We start from the raw sequence: 23,240 nt of genomic DNA on the forward strand, positions 1-23,240 counted from the left end.
GAGTAGCTTCCCTGGTGGCTCAGTGGTAAAGAATCTGCCCACTAATGCAGGAGATGCAGGTCTGATCCCTGGGTTGGGAAGATCCCCTGGAGAAGAAAATGGCAGCATTCTTGCCTGGGAAATTCCATGGACAGAGGAGCCTGGTGGGGTACAGTCCAGGCATTGCAAAAGAGCTGGACACGACTTAGCAACTAAATAGCAAGTTTTCAGGAATCCTGCAGTTGTTTCTGAGGAGCTGAGTTCTAAAGTAATGAACTGAGTTGCTCTTCAGGGCACAGAGCCTGTGTTACGGGAGACTAGGTTTGGGGACTAGGAATAGGAGACCTGAGTGAGACCATTGCCATCGGGGTATGATACCGTATTTTCACCTTCTCTCCTCTCATCCCCCATGCCAGTGGCCAGATGTTGCTGAGAACCAGGGTGTCAGATCAATCTAAGGAAGAACTTTCTGACTCGGAGCTATCCAAAGATAAAATGAATTGTGTTGAGGGGTGGAGAGCTCCCAGCCACTGGATTTGTTGAAGAGTCTGGATAGCTAACTGGTGGATTAACAAGGTCCCTTCTAGACCTAGTAGTCTGTGAATCCACAGGGGGCTGGTCCACTTGAGGAGGCGGCAACTCTGGATGAACTAGTCTGCTGCTCGGACCTGTCATGAGAATAATAAGAAGGCCTGATCAAGGAAAGGGTGATGGGCTGCTATATTTAGGATGGATAACCAACAAGACCTATTGTATAGAACATGGAACTGTGCTCAGTGTTATGTGCCAGCCTGGATGGGAGGGGTTTTGGGGGAGAATGGATACATGTATATGTATGGTTGACTCCCCTCGCTGTTCACCTGAAACTACCACAATATTGTTAATTGACTATACCCCAATACAAAATAAAAGTTTAAAGTTTTTTTTAAAAAAGGCAAAGGGTGATGGGAAAAAGCCTGGTGATGAGGGAGCTGGTGATGAAATATAGGAGCAGAAGGGGAGGAGTATATACAGCTGCCATAACAAAGTACCACATACTGGGTTGGTTTTAAACAACAGAAATTTAATATATCACAGTCTGGAGACTAAAGGCCCTAAATCAAGGTGTCAGCAGGCTGGTTCCTTCTGTGAACTCTAAAAGAGAATTTTCTCCATGCTTCTGCCAGCTTTGGGAAGTCCCAGGTGGCCCTAGGCTTATAGATGCATCGCTCCAGTCCTCTGTCTTCACATGGCTTTCTGCCTATAAGGACACCAGACATACTGGATTAGGGGCCCACCCTACTTCAGTACAACCTCATGTTAACTAGTTACATCTGCAGTGACTGTATTTCCAAATAAGTTTAGATTCTGAAGTATTGGAGGTTAGGACTTCAATATAACTTATTTTCGAAGTGAAGTGTTAGTCACTCAGTCGTGTCCAACTCTTTATGATCCCATGGACTGGTGGCGGTTTAGTTGCTAAGTAGTGTCCAACTCTTGCAATCCCGTGGACTGTAGCCTGTCAGGCTCCTCTGTCCATGGGATTCTTCAGGCAAGAATACTGGAGTGGGGTTGCCATTTCCTTCTCCAGGGGATCTTCCCAACCCAGGAATCAAACCCAGGTCTCCTGCATTGCAGGCAGATGATTTACCAATTGAGCTATGAGGGAAGCCCATGGACTAGAGCCTAGCAGACGTCTTTGTCCATGGAATTCTCAGGGAAGAATACTGGAGTGGATAGCTTTTCCCTTCTTCAGGGAATCGTCCTGACCCTGGGATCAAACGTGGGTCTCCCGCATTGCAGGCAGATTCTTTACTGTCTGAGCCATCAGGGAAGCCCTAACATTTTTTGGGGTGACATAACTTAATCCATAACAGGAGGCAACTTGCTTAATCTGAGCCCTCTGCCTTTCCCACCTGTACAACTCTAGTGCTGGCACTGCACGGAGAGAGCCTGTGTAGCTGGAGTGGATACCACCCCCTCCCCTGGCCTGAGCTTGACTTTAGATACATCCGAGTCCTAAGAGTGTTCCCAGGGCTTTAAACTCCTGCCTTTCCCTAGAACCCAATTCTCACAGCAGCCACAGCACCTACAACCAGGATATACACATATCCTGGCCCATTACAGTGTTGAGTTCTCTTTTCCTCTCTCATCCAAGTCATCCCTGGTATCTTTCACACCCAGGCAGAGATAAGGTGAGGAGACTTGTGTGTGGGAGAGTTTTTTTTTTTTTTGTATTTCTCTTTTGAGACTCATCTTACAAAGACCTAGACAGTCCCAGAATTTTTTGGCCTATTTCACAGTGTTGGATGGCTCCTTACACTGAGTTCCCAAGATTTGATGGGGGGAGACAGATTCTAAACCACCATTCTAGGAACTTCTGCCAGCGACCCCTTCCATGGGATTACAAACACAGAGGCAGAATGTGGTAAAATGGAGAAATATCAGACCAGAAGCATAGTCTAAATGAAGTTCTACGACCACACACTACAGATGGGTCTTGTGATAGTGGTGGTTAGGTCACTTCTCTCTAGCCTTCAGCTTTTCCAATGGTAAAAAATGTTAGACTATTTCAATGTTGATGTTCTATGATTTCATAGAAGTCAATATTCTATGATCCCACAATAGGTCTCTAAGGACCGTTCCAACGCTGACATTTTCATGACTTTATAATGGAGAGTTAAGCTTTTTATGGTTGTTAAATGGAAGGAAAGAAGAGACACGGCATTTCTCTGAAAGTCAGTTAATGTCTTCGGGGAATGATGTCACCTTTGAGCCTCAATTTTCCGATCTATAAAATACACAACGAACAATAAGAACCTCATGAAGTGGTGGGAGCGACGGTGCTTGCCGAGATTAACCATTCGGTACACAGTCAAACTGTAAACCTCTCCTAAGGGTCTATCAAACAGCTCTCAGAGCCCCAGCCGCGGTTGGCGCTAACTCACCGAGAGGGCTCGGGGAGGGGGCGGGGCGAGGAGGTTGGCATTGTTCTTGTCCCGCCCTCACCCCCGCCCCGCCCCCGCCCCGCCCTAGATATCGCGAGAGGGCGGGCCCGCTTGGCATTAGCGTCGGCGTCGTTCCGGCGCTAGGCCGGCTTCTCTCCGCGGGCCACGGTTAGAGTGCCGGTGGCCAAGGGCTCGCGGAGGGCCGCCAGCCACGCGGCGTCGGCTAGACGCCAGAGCGTCCGAGTCGTTGTGTCGTGACAACAACTCTGGTGGCTGTCTCCGCGACAGCAGGTGCGGCTGCTTCAGCCCCAGGCGGGCTCGGCGGCTGCCTGGCGAGTTTCTGCTCGCGCCCAGCCCTTTCCTTCCTGAACTCGGCGCCAAGCAGCGACGCTGAGCCGACCGCCGGAGCAGCAGGCAATGGCGGCCTCGACGGCCTCGCACCGGCCCATCAAGGGGATCCTGAAGAACAAGAGCTCTACGACTTCCTCTGTGGTGTCCTCGGCCGAACAGCCCGGCAAGAGTGTCGACGAAGAGCTGAGGTGAGAGCCGAGAGGGGCAGCCGCTCGTCCACCGGGTCAGCCTGGGAAGCCCCACCTTTCCCCCCGTGCCGTTGCAGACCCCCAGCCGGGCCAACCCCAGATCCCGAGCCCGAGCGCGGCCGGCGGGCGGGGCGGTTGCGTAGTTGCGGCCCCTGCGCGGCTCAGGTCTCCCTCCGCCGGCCAGGCTTAGGGGTGGAGTGATTATAAAGAAGGCAAGAGCTATGACGTTTACTGTGTGTTTGTATGTGTGTGTTTAACATATATACATATATAATAATTTTAAAACATACATCAGGATCTTTAAGCTTTTGGAGATTGGGAATATTAAAGAATCAAATTGAAGTTGTAAAGCTTCACCTGTTAAGCAGTTATTACTTCACTTCGTATCCGAGTGTCTAAAATTCAATAATTAAAGTGTATTTTCCTGTATTGGAAATCCTTTAAGATGCAGTCGTAGACTAATAAGAGACTCCTCCGTAAAAGAGATTTCTCCGTTTTTCTAATTGCCCTTCCTCCACGGTCATTCCTTTTTAGGTGAACATTATCGAAAGAAAAGCATCGTGCCACATTCACTCCCTTGGGTCCTGGTTTGTCATTATCTCTGCATTAAAAGAAACAGACATTTCCTCAGTCTGATCTATGTTTAATGGAAAGCTACTTATTGCTAATTATTTTTGAATCTGCAACAGGAATTTGAATGCTTTCTAGTCTTTGTTCCTCCTGAAAGACATATTTAAGCTCAGAACAGTTCAGAAAGTACCAAGTTAAAATGATGCCATGATAATTTAGTTGCTTTTGCATACTCGCAAATACGTATGTGAAAAGATGTTGACCTATAGTATTGTATGTGATAGTAAATAATTGGTAACAACCCAAGGTCCATTAAGAAGGACTAGTGAAATATTAATTATAGTACATTAGTATAATGGGAAAGTAGACCAGCCTTTTAAAAGAATGAAATAGATGTTAATGGCTCAGAGAAAGATACCCAAGGTGCAGTCCTCAGTAGGAAAAAAAGGATGGAAAACTGATAATATATAGTGTAAAATAAAACACTAGGTTACAAGTCATAGAGGGGCTAGCATACAAGGACTCTTACATACTGGAAATAAGGCTTAAGAAAAGTTGTTGAAATCTGTGAAGTCATAAAGCTAAAATTAGGATGTTCCCGAAAACTTTGAATATTGGAACTAGGGCACACCTGTTTAAAAAGATCATTTTAGAGCTATAAAAGGAACTACAGTTTGGTGATGGTGTTGTCTTGAGGAAAACATGAAGTAAGATCATAGTTTAGAATCGTGGCCTTTGGGGATTGGAAAGGACCTAGCAACTCTCCTACTCCTGGGTGTTTGACTCTTACATGCAATTTTCCAACCTCTGTTTGGGGTAAGCTGCTTCAGATTGGGGGTTGTAATGGGACTATAAAAAATGGAATCTTACCAGACATAGCTGTAACAGGAAGACTAAGATAGTCTAAAAACCAAACTATGGAAGGCTCTTAGATGACTTCAGGGTATTCGGCGGCAGCACTGTGGTTCTCAGTAGCATTTCAATTATTTAGTTATTCTCCAGCGTGAGCTTCTTTCTGTTTGGCTACCAAGTAGCTGCTTAGATTTTCTAATGTCTTTCCCTACTTGTGTTTATTCTCAACCTGTCTGCTGTAATTTCTAGTGGCCCCACTCTGGGTATTAGCATCTTTATATAAATTGATTAGGATTACCTTCCAAGTCCTGCCTGGAAAGCCACTTTACTAGACTGGTTTACTTACACAGGGCTGCTCCTTCTCTAGAAGCTGCCACCAGGGCAGATTCATTTAAGAGTGGCCTTTTTCAGGGCAGTTGGCCTTGACTTGTCTAAATTAGAAGGTTATAGTCCTGTCTTCAAAGGGAGTTGCCAAGCCCTAATTGATTGAGGTTTATGATGTTTGGTTCTAAGTAGTAAAAGGCATGGGTTTTTTCATGGTAAGTGTTGTATGACTATAAAAGAAATAAAGTAATTCTTTTGGTAATACAGTGTACATTGTTATTTATGTCACAGTTCATACAACCAATATTAGTGACTTTATGAGAGCGTCTTTGAACGCAAACAATGAAAGTATAGTTGAACATATTTGAAACAAACTTTTTGTAATGTTTAACTTTAAGGACACCCAGTATTTTTCCTTTTGTTTATAAAGGACTGAAATAAATAACTCTTTCAATTACAATGCACTTAAACTTCAGAAACTAAAAAAATACAGTGTAATGGTCTATCTTTAAATGTTGGAACCAGAGTTTAAGGCAAAATAATCTCATATTAATTAATGTGAAAATGACCAGGAATTTAAGTCAGTTCTCAGTGTTCTGAGTAATTATGTTCTGTAAAGTCACCACAAACGCTGGATTAGTTCATGCTGAACTGTTAGTCCTAGAAGAAATATAAAAATAGATTACTGTAAGCTGGTGGTCACAGCATTTTCATCACCTTTTAAAAATTCGTTTGTTTAAGACACCTAATTTAATATATATTGATTCATTAACATTGAACACATGGCCAACAGCGCTATAACTCATACCTGAATGAAGAAGTTTGTCTAACACACATTTTCTCCATAAAGCACTTCACAGCTTTCCTGGGCTTAGGAGCACTAGATAGCAGTTAAGCACTGTCCTTGGGAGCCATTTTGAACAGCCAGTTCACCAAAAAAGCAAAAAACATGGCACTAAATAGGACTGTGAAAAGGACACATTTACAGTAAGAGAGCTGAAACAAGGTTTAATCTCAGCTAGGAACATGTGCATATTCAGCTACTCAGATTTTTCCCAGTCTATGCATGTGTGAAAGAGAGAAAGCTCCTCCAGTATTGATTTTGAAGTTACAGGTAAATTTTAGCAAGTAGGCAAATTTCCAAATACAGAATCCATGAATAACCATACCTTTTATTGGTGCCTTTATCATGTGAAATACAGTGGTGGTTTCCCTTTTCTGCACAAACCACTCCCCCACCCCATCAATTGTAAGAGGGTATAACTTAATGTTTATGTAACACAAAGAGATGTTACTAAGGGGTTTTTAAGTCATAATTGAGATGTGCTATTCTGTGGTCTCTCAACTTTTTGATTGTGCATCATTTATTAGGAAAACATGAAATATGTTTCAAATATGTTTGTTTACAATTAGATAATATGTCAAGGTTCAAAGTATACTTAAAGTGAGGTTTATATACTGCCATATTTCAAATAGTCTTCAGGACTCTGTTAATATAGTCCTTGTCAAACCATCTTTTTTTTTCATGTCACAGTGCTGTTATTTTCTTATTCTTTATACTTTGCATTGGTACTGTTATCTTCAATGAGTAGTTATTTCAGGTACCCCTTTCTGAGGGTTAGTTCAATTAAAACTGGATAGAATCCACATAAAATTAGGCATAGATAATCTCAGTACACTGTAGCACACTGCTAGTGTTAAAATACCACTAGTTAGAACACCACTATCATCCCCATTATTGTGGGATTCCCGTTCTTTCTGAATACTTTGAATATTGTAAACAACTTGTGACTGTCAGACATAACAGTTACAGTGAGTAAGTACATGTACTTCATCAAAGCAAGACATCATTGATTTTAAGATGTACCATGATTTTATGTCACAGCAAGAAAAAAAAAATGCTGCTAATTATAAGATGTCATCCATTTTAAGATGTATTTTGTTTTCAGAAATATTAAAAAGAAAAATGTGCATTTGGGATTGTTGAAAATATAATGTTAAGTGTTACTAAATTTTGTCTTATTAGAAGTGTTTAGGGTTACTGATTAGTAATGGGGCCGGACGCCTGGGTTCAGATCCTGTTTACTACTTACTACGTCTGTGACTTAAACAATGAGTTATTCATTATAGTCCTGCCTAGTTTAATTATTAAATGAGTTACTAAATGTAAAATGTTTAACACAGTACTTCAAATGTTAGTCTTATTCTATTAAAAGTATAGAAACCTAATTTTCCGTACTTACAGGATTGTGTACACAGCATGCTTTGGATTCACTGTGTTTAATTCATATTCTGTAGTAGTCTTAGGTAATGTGGCAAATTCTGCTTGGAAAGATTGTGTTTAATTTCCTTTAACATAATTTTATGTAATCATACTTCAGCTTTCTCATTTTCTGCCTATAAAGGGATATTGAATATGGTCAAAGGCTCACTGACTAAAGTTTTCCAAAAGTGACTTTTATTTACTAATTGCTTATATTGTTAAGTCTTTAATTGTTCAGCCTTAAAGTATTGTACTTTATCAACCTATAGAAGTTGAATCTTCATTTAAGAAAGAACCATTTTTTGAAATGTGGGCTTAAAGTTTAACACATTGAAGTAAAATCCTGCTTCCAAACTCGGATAAAAATTAAAAAGTCGCAAGCAACAAGAAGTATGTAGGTCTTTGAGATGGATGGCATCATATGAGTTATCAACGTGAAAGTGAGAAGTGGTGACTTTTTCTGGTGCAGACTGAGGCTGCAGGGAGGCCAGTCACCCAAGAGGGAGCAGCTGAAACCAGCAGTGCTGTCACCCTCACGGCTGGTTTTCAGTGTGAGTGATTGTGCCACTGTTTTTCCTAAGTGCCATTAATGGCCCAGTGAAGGTCATAGGAATGGTTGTGGTAGTATTGGGATTAAACTCAAATTCACTCCTTGGATTTTGTTGCTCAAGTGATGTTAATTCTACCAAAATTTAAGAGATGCTAATTCCGGTATTCTTTGTCTTCTTCGCAGTTTCTCCGACTTCACTACTTTCCTCCTAAGAATTTCTAACGTTCTTTGGAGCTTGTTGTTTTATGCCCTTATTTAAATTCATGGTTTTGCAAGATATTATTTCTCTGGATCTTGCCAGTGTAAGGATTTCTTTTTCTCATAGTGTTGTGTTGAAGAAGTAGACTGAAGCTTTGGATATATAAAACTTTAATTCTCTTTATAGTAGAAAGTAAATGGCAAGCAAAGTACAAAAAATAACCCAACAAGGTGGTTCTTTATAATATGATTTATACCTTATACATACCTTTGAGTTATATATAATGTGTTTAAACCTTCTCATAAATTTGAGTGTGTTCTTTACATTTATGTAGCTATAAACAACTCAAATTAATGAGAATGTTTCCAGCAAATAGGCAAAGGATGCAAACAGTTCACACAAGGAAAGTAAAATAAGCATTTTTTTCCATTATTTATTAGGTAATAAGCAGAGAAACCAGACATAAAGCAGTGTTTAAATATCAATTTATACCTGCTCAGGTGGGCAAAATACCCAGATACCCAGTCCTGGCAAAGTTTTAGCAATTATTTGGGGACATTACCAACAGTGCTCTCGTAAAAAAGAAAAAGGCTATGTGGCAACAGAGTGATCTACAGAGCTCTTCAATTTAACCCAAATACGCTTGTCCCTAGTGAAGTGAAAGTGAAGTCGCTCAGTCGTGTCCGACTCTTTGTGACCCCGTGGACTGTAACCCACCAGGCTCTTCGTCCATGGGATTCTCCAGGCAAAATACTGGAGTGGATTGCCATTTCATTATCCTAAAAATATCACTGAATAGAATATGCACAAACATTTCTGCTTTAAGTAGGAAGACATTGGATTCAATCTAAACATTTAACATTAGGAGAATAGTTTATTATTGAATATTATGCATGTAATACTAAAAAGGTAAAGACTAGAAAATACAAGCAGCTTATGATAAAATACATATACTGATGTAGGAGCTGTTTTTATGTATACTATATGTACTGTTTTGTCTATACTTTTTTATATACTGTGATAGCTTGGGTATTTTTTCTTATGTTATATGGAGTGGAAAGAATATACAGAAGTCAAAATTGTTAGTGGGTTAAGGTGCTAAGGTTGTGCTTATTAAATTTTATCCTTAATTTTAGGAAAATACGTCTTATATCCTACAGTTCTTTTCTTCTATTGTTTATCTTGCAGAACAGATTTACAGCATTTGAGGGGTACCCTTGTAACTGCAAGGGCCATATTCATTCTTCTAATGATGAGAAATTTATTGTTTTTAATTAAATATTGCTAGCATTATTTATTTTTAGTGTAAGATTAGTGTGACACTTAAAGTCATTTTGTATATGTTTATTTTTAAAATATTTTATTGTAATGTAATATAGATACATCTGTCTGTTTCATCGACTACACTAAAGCCTTTGACTGTGTGGATCATGACAAACTGGAAAATTCTCAGAGAGATGGGAATACCAGACCATCTCACCTGTCTCCTGAGAAACCTGTATGCAGGTCAAGAAGCAACAGTTAGAACCCTGTATGGAACAACTGATTGGTTCAAGATTGAGAAAGGAGTACAACAGGGCTGTCTGCTGTCACTCTATTTAACCTATACACTGAGCACATGATGAGAAATGCTGGGCTGGATGAGTTACAGGTTGAAATCAAGATAGGTGAGAGACACATCAACAAACTCAGATAACATGGATGATACCACACTAATGGCAGAAAGTGAAGAGGAACTAAAGAGCCTCTTGATGAGGGTGAAGGAGGAGAGTGAAAGAGCCAGCTTAGGACTAAATATTAAAACTAAGATCATGGCACCCAGCCCCATTACTGCATGGCAAATAGAAGGGGAAAAGGTGGAAGTAGTGACAGATTTCCTCTTCTTGGGCTCCAGAATCACTGTGGATGGTGACTGCAGCCATGGAATCAGAAGACGACTGCTTCTTGGCAGCAAAGTGAAGACAAACCTAGACAGTGTTGAAAAGCATACGGTTGTACAATAATATGAATGTACTTAATGCCACAGAACTATACACTGAAAAATGGTGAACTTTGTATTATGTATATTTTACCACAATAAAAATATGAAGGAAAAAAGTGCTTAGTCTTAAATGGGGACACTGTGGGCATTTTAGTGTAGAAAGCAAAAGAATGTAAAGTCAGGCTCACCTGCCATGAGTGGGCCCATGTAATTTTTAAGGTGACTTAGAATATGAAGAAAAGAATATGATACTAAAATTTTAAGTGTGTCATTCTTCAAGAGCATTTGAAGATCAGGTATTGGAAGATCTAGGAAAATTGAAAATATCTGCAGTAAAATGTCACCAATGTGGAACAAATATGGAAAGGATGATTTGAATCTGTGTAAAATCCACATTCTTTTTAAAGTAGTTTTAGTTTCAAGTATATAATCAAGTCATAAATTGTATATGTAACAATGTTGTTGACCTGCAGAGAGGTCGTTTTTGTCCTTTTTAATGAGTAGATAAAGGTTTGTAATTAAGGCATTATTGATCACCTTAGTAGTTGTGTAAGTTATTTTGTTGGATAGATACTAATAAATATTCATAAAACACTTAGAAAGCATTTCTAGTTTTCGTAAGTAGATTTATCTCAGGTGATCTGAATATATCATTTCTTAGCAAATTTAAAAAAATGAAAATAAAAAGATAAAATCTTAGAAAACTGAACTATAAGTTTATGTACAATCTAAATCTTCATTAATAGTATCTGAATTTAGTGAGATTTTCTCTGTAGTTTTATGTTCTGATTCTTTTGATTGTTATGGTATTGGTGGTGGTTTAGTTGCTAAGTTGTATCCAACTCTTGCAACCCCACAGACTGTAGCCTGCCAGGTTCTTCTGTCCATGGGATTCTCCAGGCAAGAATATTGGAGTGGGTTGCCATTTCCTTCTCCATTGATTGTTATGGATACTGCTAAAAAAAAAAAAAATAGGCCAAGAAAAATATTCCTGTTGTGTTTTTTTCATCAAACTGTTAAAAATATATGATGGATCCAAAATCCTTAACTGTTGAGATCAAACAATGTATAAATTCCAGTTTTTGCTGTTGTTCTATAGGCTAGATGAAGATGAAACATGTCATAATAGTTTTTTATAAATGCCCAGTGAAGAATCTGAGTATTCCTGTGTATCCACAGTTTCTGTATCCTGAGATTCAACCAACTATGGATCAAAAATATTCTAGAAAAAAAAAATTTCCAGAAAATTAAAAAAAACAAAACTTGAATTTACTATGTGCCAGCAGCTATTTATTTGCATAGTTTTTATATTGTATTTATGACTATTTATATTTATTAGGTATTATAAGTAATCTAGTAATGATATAATGTATATGGGAGGGTGTACGAGATTATCTGCAGATACTCTACCATGTTATAGAGGAGATTTGAGCATCCTTGGGTTTTGGTATCCATGTGGGTCCTGGAATCAATACCCCAAGGAACAACTGTGATGTGTTTTTAATATATGGGCACTAAGTATTCTATGAAATATTTACTTACATTTTATTATAGTTACTTACAGCATTTACCCAAGTTAGTTTCTATTCCAAGAAAGTAGATGTGAAAACAGAAATTAGCAGTCAAATAGAAATTGAAATGTGATATTTGGGTGTTTTTTGTCTTTTACTACATTAAGGAAAATTTAAAAAATTTTATTTTAGTAAAAAGTCCCAGAAGTGGGATGAAATGAACATCCTGGCGACCTATCATCCAGCAGACAAAGACTACGGTTTAATGAAGATAGACGAGCCTAGCACTCCTTACCACAGGTAGTGTTTGTGCACATCATTCCTTTTCTCAGTTGGTTTTTTTTTTTAATATTTGTTACTGGAACACTAATTAATAACCTACCTGCATATTTTTGTGTAATAGTATAAATAACATGGAACTTGATGAAATCCATTTTTTATGTTACAGTTATAGTATTAGATGTATATTTATTGCACCTCAGTCATCCCTAGCTGCTAATGATATGCTGAGATGAGTGACTTCTGCCTTCCTTAAAGTAATCTATTTGTAAAAAGGAAGATGAGAGTTGGGCTTGTTTGCTTCTTCTTAAGTAGATAGCAGGGCCTTATTCGTTCTCTTTGCAGAAAAGGGATAATTTCACAGATGGTTAACTCTTTTTTAACCCATGCAAAAAAAAAGTGGACATTACTGCTATCTCATGTCCTTATTTTTTAACTTAAATGATATTGTAGTTCATATAATTGCATTGGAATTGTTAGTTTTGAGTCTTCCCAGAATTGTTTTTAATGAATATTAAAATGATAGTGTGTGGCTGTAGTAAGTATGAAGACTAATGCACCAGTAAACATAATGGGTTTCTAAATAAGTTAGAAATACTTAATTCAGATCATGCCTAGATTGTATAGAAAAAAGATTTTCAGGACTAAATATTTATGTTTGTCACTGAAGTAAGACAACAGAAATCCAGAAGTTACTATTAAAACAGAGTTAGAGGGACTTCCCTGATGGTCCAGTGGCTAAGACTGCACTCCTAATGCAGGGGGCCCAGGTTTGATCCCTAGTCAGGGAACTAGATCTCACAACTAAGACCTGGCGCAGCAAAATAAATAACTAGATAGATAAATTAAAAAAAAAAGAGTTAAATTATGTTTTAAGTCAATGGATGAAACTTTGGAAGATGAAATAAATTGATGATAGCAAAAACAGTAAAAACAAGAATAAACATGAAGATTGTGACAAAGGGAGGACATAATGAAATAGGAGTACAGATACTGAAAAGTGAATCTTGAAGGAAGAAATAGACATATCATTTATGAAAGTGATCCTCCTAATTTGCCCCTAATTACAGATGTATACTTTAAAACATATCTTGAGTTTCATTGTACCAGAATCCAAAGTCAATGCTTTCTTCCTTTTCAGTAAAGGTAGTAGAAATCCCTTATATGTGTTGCTTGGAGATACATATCCTAAAAAAATTAAGATCGAACATGATTAAAAAAAAAAAAACAGGTCACACAGAGTCGGACACAACTGAAGCGACTTAGCAGCAGCAGCAGCAGCCATTATTTTAAAACTGTTTATATTTAAATAATACAGATAACCATTTTTTTTGCCATTAAGTGGAGAGCAAATTTTTCATTAGAAAGTAGATTGGGAAAGCTAAATAATTTTTAAACTTCCTAGGTCTTAGTATCTAATTTTGTTATTTTACTTAACCTGTATCTGCATAGATCCTTTGTGTCTTATCTTCAGTGAAAAGAAAAGTGTTAGTTGCTCGGTCATGTCCAACTCTTTACGATACGTGGACGACACGTGGACTGTAGCCCACCAGGCTCCTTTGTCCATGGAATTCTCCAGGCAAGAATACTGAAGTGGGTGGCCATTTCTTTCTCCAGGGGATATTCCTGACTCAGGGATCAAACTGGGTCTCCTTCATTGCAGGCAGATTCTTTACTGTCTGAGCCACCAGGGAAGCCAGGTTAATGTACAAATACGTATTCTAAAACCACATGGGATTTCTTTTGAATTAATTGTTCCTCCTACTGTATAGAATAATTGAAATGTTGATTTCTTTTTTTCCCAGGTGATTTGTTTTCAATATTTATTTTCATGATTGCAGTAGTTTTTTTTTTTTTTAATTATTTGGAGGCTTTTCTTGATTGGTGCTATACTTTTAAGTATTTGCATCGAATAGAAACAATTTAAAATTAAACTTCAAAGACGACAACAGAGCCATAAATATATTGATACTCTGGTCAGTAGCATTATGTTCTCTACCTTGTTTCCTGCTTAAAAAATTATAGTTCAAGTATTAATTTATAGTGTGTTTGTCATCTTAGTATGGTAGCTGATGATGAAGATGCATTGAGTGATTCAGAAACCACTGAAGCCCTGACCCCAGATATCTTAGCTCGGAAGTAAGTATTGATAACTATAAAGCATATTTCACAACTGTAAAGCTGTGTTTAATTTTGCAGAGTTAAAGACATTTTACTTTACTTGTACAAGTGTAAATAAAAAGCATGTGCTAAATGAATTAAGTTTCATCTAGATTTTTCATAGCAACCTGTATAGTCTTATTTCTAGGTTAAAATCAAAGTATGTAGATGAGTACCAGAAGCTGGTATACAGATTCCCTATGTTGATTGCCTGCATAGAGATTTTTTTTTTTTTTTTAATATCCTGCTACCTGGGTATTAAAGATACAAGTGAGATAGGTAAAAATAAGTTGAATTCCTAAAAAAGTTCTGTTCCTTTGCTGTTCATAGATTTGTCTCCACTTTTCTTGTTTATTGTTTTCTATACCTATTACCATTCTCTGGCTTTTTTTTCCCCCTCATCAGGTTATGGCTAGCATACTAATATTCTTTAGATGCTTTTATGAGACTCAAAAGTTGAATAAGACACTCAACTAATATAAGACAGTCATAATGTTGATTTCTTTGTAAATTATTATTATATAGATTAACTGCTGCTGCTGCTGAAAGCTTGGAACCAAAGTATCGAGTTCGTGAACAAGAAAGCAGTGGAGATGAGGATAGTGACCTCTCACCTGAAGAACGAGGTAGTTTCTTTCTTTAACTCAGATTCTACTCATGTGGGTTTATTGTATGTCAGCTTTGTCCCCCCTCATTTCAAGAAAATATTGCCATCTCTGAAGTGACTACAAGTGTTCCTTTCTTTGTAGTAAGCATCTATACTAGGTAGATGCTCAGTAAATGTTTATTAAATTAATGTGTTTAGAGTCATTGAGTATTTGGATAATCTTAAAGTGGATCACAGTAAGAGCTAATCGCTTGTAGTTTTTTCTGTATTAAGACAGTGGTGGGAGAAGGAAATGGCAACCCACTCCAGTGGTCTTGCCTGGAGAATCCCAGGGACGGTGGAGCCTGATGGGCTGCCGTCTACGGGGTCGCTCAGAGTCAGACACGACTGAAACGACTTAGCAGCAGCAGCAAGGGAAGATCCTAGCTGAGTGAAATTAGAGAGCTTAGAGTTTGTTAACTAAACCAGCCTCTGTTTTCAAAAAATTAATTTTTGTTTGTTTGTTTCTAACAAATGATTCTCTTGAAATGCCAGTTGTCATCTTCCAAGATAGCTCAGATGAATCTCTGTAATAAATCATCCCGTAAACAAACAAACAAACAAAAAGACAGTGGTGAAGTTTACCAGATGAATCAGACTTGAAGTAAAGATTTTTTATTAGGTCCCATTGAACAAAAAGAACAGTAATGTCATAGGAAAGGAGATAAAAATAGTCCAGTCAACATTGATGAAAAAGGCTCTTTTAGTCCCTATGGTGCATACACAGTTAAGCATTGCTACCTATTCATGTTCCTGCTTTTACAAGTATTAGTGCTTATCTGTGGAGGTAAGGAAAGAAGAAAGCTGTTTCACTTTGTTGCTTTTAGTAGTTTTGAAGCATGTGAATGTGTGACCTCAAGAATTAAAAATTGCATATATAATTTGTTTTCAATTATTCTTAAAAGGGAAACCAAGCCTATGTTAGGGTGAAAGGATGCATGAAAAAAGAAAAAAAAACTTAAAAAAAGAAAGATTATTACTTGAAGCCTTGAAATGTGGAAACTATCTGTACTGTAAAGAAATTTAGAAACTCTAGAATTAAGATTGCAAATATTTGCTAGTTAGCTGTCAGGATTTTTGTCATGCAGCTACAAAGGTAAAATTGGCTATTCCCTCCTATTGTATATAGAATGTAGTTTATTGAACTAAACAATCTGAGCCAAAAAAATAAAAACCAACAGCAACAGTCTGAGCCTAATTGCTATACAAGAGAGAAATCTTATATACAGTGTGATCTCAGGTTGTATTATATTGATGATACTATCTATCTTCTGCCCTTGGTGACTTCCTATTTTCTGAAAATATACCCCATGAGGCCCTTGAAAAGAGTTTTCAGATAGAAATTGTTCCTTGGGCTTGCTAATTCCTTATTCTCTGAAAACATGATGTATTGAGAACCAAGTTTTTTTATTCCGTCACCAGTTTTCATTAAGGAATTTCCCCCTCAAATTGTAGTTCCATGAGTTAACCAGCAGGGGGGACCATTTTACTAGTTACAGTTTTCACAAGTTTTTCATGTTCCCAGTAGTAGTATTACTGATACAGGTGTTTTTAATGCTTTTAAACAAATTATGTGTCTGAACATCCTTGTTTATTGAAAACATTCTCAGAAGATTTTATCTTGTAACTAGTTGCATAACAATTAAAATATTGGCTATAGAATCAGATAAATCAAAGTTTATACTCCAGGTATGTCGCTTATCTAATTTGCTTAATTTCTCTGACCCTCAGAAATGATCCTCATTTCTAAATTGGAGGCTTTAAAATATTTAGATTCATTTAATGAAATAAAGAATTTAAAGCACTTAGCACTGGATCTGACATATTGTTGCTGCTGCTAAGTCTGCTGCTAAGTCGCTTCAGTCGTGTCTGACTCTGTGCGACCCCATAGACGGCTGCCCACCAGGCTCCCCCATCCGTGGGATTCTCCAAGCAAGAACACAGGAAATACTAGATTTTAATAACTTAAAATAATTGGTATATTCTGCATTATATTTTGGAAAACAATAAAGGAAAGTATAAAAAGGATAATTTACTTGCCAGGTTCAGTGGATATAGTTGATTATCATTATAGCCGAGCCTGAAACCTTAAAATTTTTGTTTTGTACTCTTTTGTATTATGTTGCTCTGCCATACAAAGATTATAAGTAAAATTAATACTCAAAGAAGGTTGAGACCACTTGTGTTAGCAGCTTTCTATAGAATGAATACATAAATCATGTAATAAATTTTGAGTATTCCAAAATGAAAAATATCTCTAACAAGCGAAACCCAAGTTTAATATCTCTTAGAATTATGCATAGTTGACCCTTGAACAACATGGGTTTGTTCTGTGCAGGTCCAATTATACTAAACACCTATTACAGCAGTAGACAATCTGGTTGAATGCACAGATGCAAAACTGCAAATATGAAGGGACAACTGTAAGGTTAAATGTGGATTTCAACTGTGATGAGAGTAGGTGCTCCTGACCCCCATATTTTTCAAGGGTTACCTGTATATTACATCATAAAAAAACAATGAAAATACAAAGGGGGAAATCAGAAACCTTTGACCAAGGGGATTAAGTTATAACTCATTACTTAATAACCTTTTAAAATTATGTAGTAAATCTGCTATGTATGTGGCAGAATTTTACTGTATCTTCATATACTTTATTGTCTAAATTCTGGATCATTTTAAGAGCAAAAGAGTCACTGTTATAGTTCCACTAGACAATAGGCATAAACTGAGCTTCCTGGGATGTGGCCATTCTAACTATATAGTGAGAAAACAACATATGCAACAAAATATAATTCATCTTTATAAAATACACATTTTTAGAAAAAAGTCAAATTATAAAATGTTAGTGATTATTTAAGGAAATGGATGTTTTAAGATTGTACTATTAAAAAAAATTTTTTTTTTCCAAGTTACATTAAAGAGAACGTGTATTACTTTGTACTGAGAAAAAGTCTTATCTTTTTAGTAAATATATCTGGTAACGGAGGCAGTTAGAACCAATTTTTGTTGTTTTTTTAGTATTGGCTTTTACATTGTCTGAAATTCATCACTAAAAATTTAGTCATAAGGATTTGGTCTTTTATTGATTTTTTTTTTAAATTTTACTTTCTTTTAAAATATGATACTCTCAGAGAGTAAAATCAGAAAAGTGACTTAGAAAAGAAGGAAAGATGCCTGGCAAGATCTTGGTAATTTGAAACAAATGTTTATGGGATGATAAGATGGATATTGATTTCAGAACTTTCCTCTCCCAACCCAAATAGAGGCTGAAAAGTATTTGATCAGTAGTGACATGAACTGTAAATACCTGTTTTTAAGACATAAATAAGTGTAGATGATAAAAACTTGGAGTGACTTGCCTGATGGTCCAGTGGTTAAGACTCCATGCTTCCACTGTAGGAGTTGAAGGTTTGAGAGAGGGAATTAGAGGACATTTAGAAAGTACTTTGAATAGCCTTATTTAAAGAGGTTTCTCTTACGCTTTTTTGGCACTAAAATACATTTATGAATACGCTAATAAACCTATGGTGAGTGAGTTTTAATGCTCTTTACAAAATGAACAGTGGCAATTTTATGTCAACCCCTTTTTTGTTTTTTAATTTACAGGTCTAAGAAATTATAAAATATTTCTTGATAAACAATAGATCTTTAAAGTCCTATCTATTGATAAAATATGGTTGGTTGTGTTGATTTACAGCTATTTTTATGCTTCTGTGATGACTTCATGGACAATAAGCACTTTTAAAAGGAAGTTTTTCTTAATTGTAAAAATAGAAAATTTGAGAATACTAAAACCACCCCATAATTCCTTGATCCAGAATTAATGACTGTTAATTGCAGAGTCTTATTTTGTATGTGTGTATATGCACATGTGCATTCATGCAGCCTTTGTACATAGTATACGTATATGGTATTATAGTTTTCCTTTATCCCATTCAACTCTGGAGAAGTTTCCTGTATCTTTAAGTTTCCTTCACAAATAAAACTACTAAAAGCTCTTAGTCTTCCATTAAGATGGACGCACGAACCATCTAAGGTAAAGGTTGGTAAACTTTTTCTGTAAAGAGCCAGACAGTAAATATTTTAGATTTTGAGGGCCATATGGGCTCTAGTGCAGCTACTCAACTCTGCTACTGAATACAAAAGTATATTTAAGCATTACAAAACAAATGAGTGTGACTGTGTCCCAGTAATATCAGTACTTTACTTACCAAATAGACACAGGCTGTAGTTTGCCAGTCTTTGAGCTAAAGACTTCCTGTGCCTACTTTTTTTTTTTAATCTTGTAGAAAAAAAGCGACAGTTTGAAATGAAAAGGAAGCTTCACTACAATGAAGGACTGAATATTAAGTTAGCTAGACAATTAATCTCAAAAGACCTAAATGATGAGGAGGAGGATGAAGAAATGTCAGAGACTGCAGCTGGAGAAAGCATGAATATGGAAGAATCAAGTCAAGGTTAGATGTTTTGGAAGTATCACTGAGACACTTGTGATCGTTTGTGCCTAAGTAATATATTTTATTTTGCTTAAAACTTCGAAGAAGCTCAGAAAATTTTGCTAGAATTTACTTTTTATGCCAAAGGGTAGAAAACTTCAACCCCTATGGGCCAGTTTGAAAATAATGTTTTTATGCTCAAGTTGTCTTAAGTACATAGGTTGTGCCGTATGTCTATGTTGTTTGGTCTACTGGCTTTAAGCAGTGATGTCTATCTTCATATTAAGATATACTTTATTTTTAATGTTTCAGATCATATTTTATTTGTTGTAACAATGTCAGTTAAAACTTTTAAAAGAAACAGGTTTTTAACATGGAAGATCTGTTTTGACATCCCTTCAGGTATAAAGTATGTCATATCCTTCCAGTGTTGACTCTTGACTGTTGGGTTGACAAGTTATTGGCCAGTTTTTGTTCAAGTCTCAAACAACCTGCTCCTGCAGCCTACCAACTCTTGATCAATCATAGGAAATCTGTTTTTATTTTTAATAAACTTATTCTGGCATTCAACAAAGGTGAATCTTCTATACCATTAATGCAGATTTTATGCCCATCTGCCTATTCTGTACTGCAGACTGGTACTTTTGAGTGAAGACGTAACTTACTTTTATGTGTTGTGCCTTAGATGGTTAAGTCTTAAGAAAGTAAATAATTATTATATTATGGTTTTGGTGAGCATATGAAATGTAAGTGATTTTTATGGAAGAACCCGATGACTGTGTCTCATTATAACATCAAGATTACAGTATTTTTTTGTTACTCCATGTTATGCTTTTGCTTTTCAGTTTGTTTCCTTTCAATTAGCACTGCCTTTTGATTTTATTCACCATATTCTGTTCAGCTTGTATTTAACGTGAACAAACTCTTACCTTGAGTGATTATTGAATCTATATGTTTCTCTTTACTCTCTTTTTAAATTTATTATCTATTTTTAGGTGACCTATATCTATATCTTGGTGATTTCTTTTGTTGTATTCAGCATAAACATTTCTTTGGTTATAACTTTTCATCAATTTCTACGCCCACTTTCAATATCCATTTGTAGCAGCTCTAACAGAGCACTGGGAATACCCCTCATTTGCTATTGGAAATTTGTGCTGGCACTGCTGTGTCAAAGGTTAAAGGGATTTCTTTTTTAAGCCACAGCTTTTGAAAAATAACTTTGGCCTTTGTCTGTGGTATATTTAAGGAAATATTTTGCCATTTTTATATTGTAAATGCAAATCTTCTATAACTTTGAATATTTGAGTTGTCATAAGCTCTTAGCTTTCCATTTGTGACTTACTCACAGAAGTGTTCAGTGTGAAACCTGTTTGTTCTACCACTAAGCAGATACACCTATTCTGCTCTTTATTACAGGGTATACAGATTCGTTGATATTGTTCAGTCTGCATGAACTATGTCTTGTTTTTTAGATTTTTTTTCTATTTATTTATCATCTGTAGCAGTGGAAGGGAACTTTAGCTCAGGTGGTTCCAAGTTTGGCAATACTCAACAAACAAATGATATTGCTATTTTTTCTTATATCATTGCAGGATCTGCTACAAGTGACCAACTGCAAAACAAATCACAGAGTTCATAGAAGAGATTTTTTTCAACACAGTAATTGTCAAATACAAACTCTGTTACGATAATATACTGCTTCTTGTTCTCTACAATTCATGACTTAAGTACCAAAATACGTACCAGTTATTATATATTGCCAAGAATTAAATAACTTAAGAGACTAATTAGACTTAAAATGCCTAATTGATACATATATTCTTGTGCCTAGTACTTCACCACAAATACAGCATAATGTCATCCAAAACTACGTTACTTTTGTAAGAACACTGGTTAATTTGTATAAGATATATAGCTTTTTATGCTTTAGAAATTAATATCTTTTGGGGAGGGAGAGGGGATCTAATTTATTTTCTTCACTTCTAGATGTGATAGCTCTTATAAAAGGTTGGGTTTTTAAAAAATCAAGATCCAGTTAGAACAGCAGATCATATAGGCTGATAAATATATTCAGTCTGAAAAGTATTTTAACAACGTGTCTTCAACTTGTCTGTTTAATTGAAAAGGAGTATGTTATGAGTTACTGTTGCATTTTCTGGCATACTACCTTTAAAATAGTTTCTTTTATGTTTACAAGGAAAGGATTAAATTTTTTCTCATCAAAACTAGGTTTTTTCCATAAATAAATTGTCAGGTTAAATTTGCACTAATGTCTGCTCTGACTTTTTTGTACACTCCATGGGCAGACTTCAGATCAGTCTTTCAATAAATATAATTCTAATATAGTTTCAGCATTCCCTTTATATACCTGTGTTAAACTCCTGCCTTTGTCTCTTACTCCTTTCCACACATACGCACAGATTCTTTACCTTTATGATGGATCATAAAGATTGTCATGACATTGGAAACTTTTCCTTTTCTCACATACTCTGTCATTTGCTGCAACAATGAAAATCTTACTTTGACTATTAATGCCTATTCATTCTTCTAATACATGGAGAAAATGAATAGCATCGTTACTAGACAGGAAATACAATTCAGCTGCAGAATTTTCTACATGTCTCTGACTTACAGCTTGCTAATTAAAGTGCTATTATTAGTTTATTGTTTGACTTACTTAGACCTTAGAAAACAACCGAGGTTTTTTTGCATGATGAGAGAATTGTGTGTAACCAGTGATATGATAGTTCCTGAATGTATAAACAGAATTCTGAACACTTTTTAATTTAAAAGCTTAAAATAGTTCCTGCTTTAAGGAAATATGATAATGTATACTATGACAAATGTTCTTTATTCTTCTAACACAATAAGATTTGGACTTTTTCCCCCTAAAATGAAGTGCAGTTCCTGTGTATCTTAGATTACATTTCTAGTCAATTATTTGTATTTTAATTTTTTGTTAGTACCTAAAGAATCCATTATATGAGCAGACTTTTTAAGTAATTTCTGTATATTGTATATTTGAATTGGCTTTTATTGAGCAGCTTATCTTCCACTTGCAAGCTTATGGAAATATCAAATGTCAAAATAAGTAAAAAGTGGGAGAATTATTTACTGTTAGAAGAATGTTTTTATTAGTTTGGATGTCTTCTTTTTTAATGGAATCTAATCAGTACTTCTGAACTGCAGGTATAGTGCTCTAACTAAAACATAAGCTAGTAGTCCCACTGATCGATAAACTAGACAGTGTTTATCCCTACTTTCTGAATTTAGAATATTGAGGTATTCTCTGTTTAAACTTGTCTGGGGGTATTTAAGCTTATACATATATGTGTACATATGTTCATACACACAGATCTCTGTTTTTGGTTTTCTCATTTCAAGTTCTTAGGAAGTATTCATGTGCTCTTTATTTGTAGAAATAGCTGCTATACAGTGAAGAACAGGTAGGAACTTTAACAACTGATCTTTGGTGTTTTCTACAAATTATTTGTTGAAACTTCAATCACAGGCAAACTTGCGTTTCTGGTTTCCGGAAATAGATAGTTATCTCAGAGGAATAAGACATGGCAAATAGCATGCTCAGTAGAATTTTAGGTAATCGAATGTGACTGAGTAAAATTGTTATCATTGTCATGAGTTTCTAATTGATGTGGTATTGAACTATACAAAAAATGAACCTTTATGACTCAAGTTATATTTTCCTTTGGAGAAAGTTATCTGTCAGTGTTCAGTTCTAGCCAAAGTAGATTTTACTTTCAGTTTTTTAATCAGTATCTCTTCTCTGCTTAACTCTTGATGTCATCTTTTCTGTGTATTCATTTTTCAGTCTGAAATTCAGCAGTGATGCTCTTTAAAAACTGAGACATAAAATGGTATAAATGGATTGTTAAAAATAACTTCAAATTGAAGATTAAAGCAAAGTGCCATTTTTCCCTAGACTTTCATTTTGTTTACATTTTTTCCTCTTAACATTAGTACACTGAACATATTGTAATAAAATACGGTCATATGACAA

The 23,240-nt window shown here is 36.2% G+C and overlaps 1 protein-coding gene across 1 annotated transcript; it reads left to right on the forward strand.

Moving 5' to 3' along the window:
* The first annotated feature begins 2,996 nt into the window (after positions 1-2,996).
* Positions 2,997-23,240, forward strand: PPP1R2 (protein phosphatase 1, regulatory (inhibitor) subunit 2). Its single transcript, XM_010834385.1, has 6 exons — positions 2,997-3,445; positions 11,888-11,995; positions 14,036-14,113; positions 14,660-14,760; positions 19,073-19,240; positions 20,815-23,240. The coding sequence occupies exons 1-6, from the start codon at positions 3,324-3,326 to the stop codon at positions 20,859-20,861; spliced, it is 624 nt and encodes a 207-aa protein (XP_010832687.1). The 5' UTR covers positions 2,997-3,323; the 3' UTR covers positions 20,862-23,240.

This window comes from Bison bison, unplaced genomic scaffold (genome assembly GCF_000754665.1).
Source record: "Bison bison bison isolate TAMUID 2011002044 unplaced genomic scaffold, Bison_UMD1.0 scf7180017864032, whole genome shotgun sequence".
In the NCBI taxonomy this organism is placed as follows: Eukaryota; Metazoa; Chordata; class Mammalia; order Artiodactyla; family Bovidae; genus Bison; species Bison bison.

Bases quoted from the DNA above. Each gene is read 5' to 3' on its own strand.
- PPP1R2 (XM_010834385.1), top strand. From the start codon at position 3,324: ATGGCGGCCTCGACGGCCTCGCACCGGCCCATCAAGGGGATCCTGAAG. The intron at 3,446-11,887 runs GTGAGAGCCGAG...ATTTTATTTTAG, and splicing joins AGTGTCGACGAAGAGCTGAG to TAAAAAGTCCCAGAAGTGGG. The intron at 14,114-14,659 runs GTAAGTATTGAT...ATTATTATATAG, and splicing joins CCAGATATCTTAGCTCGGAA to ATTAACTGCTGCTGCTGCTG.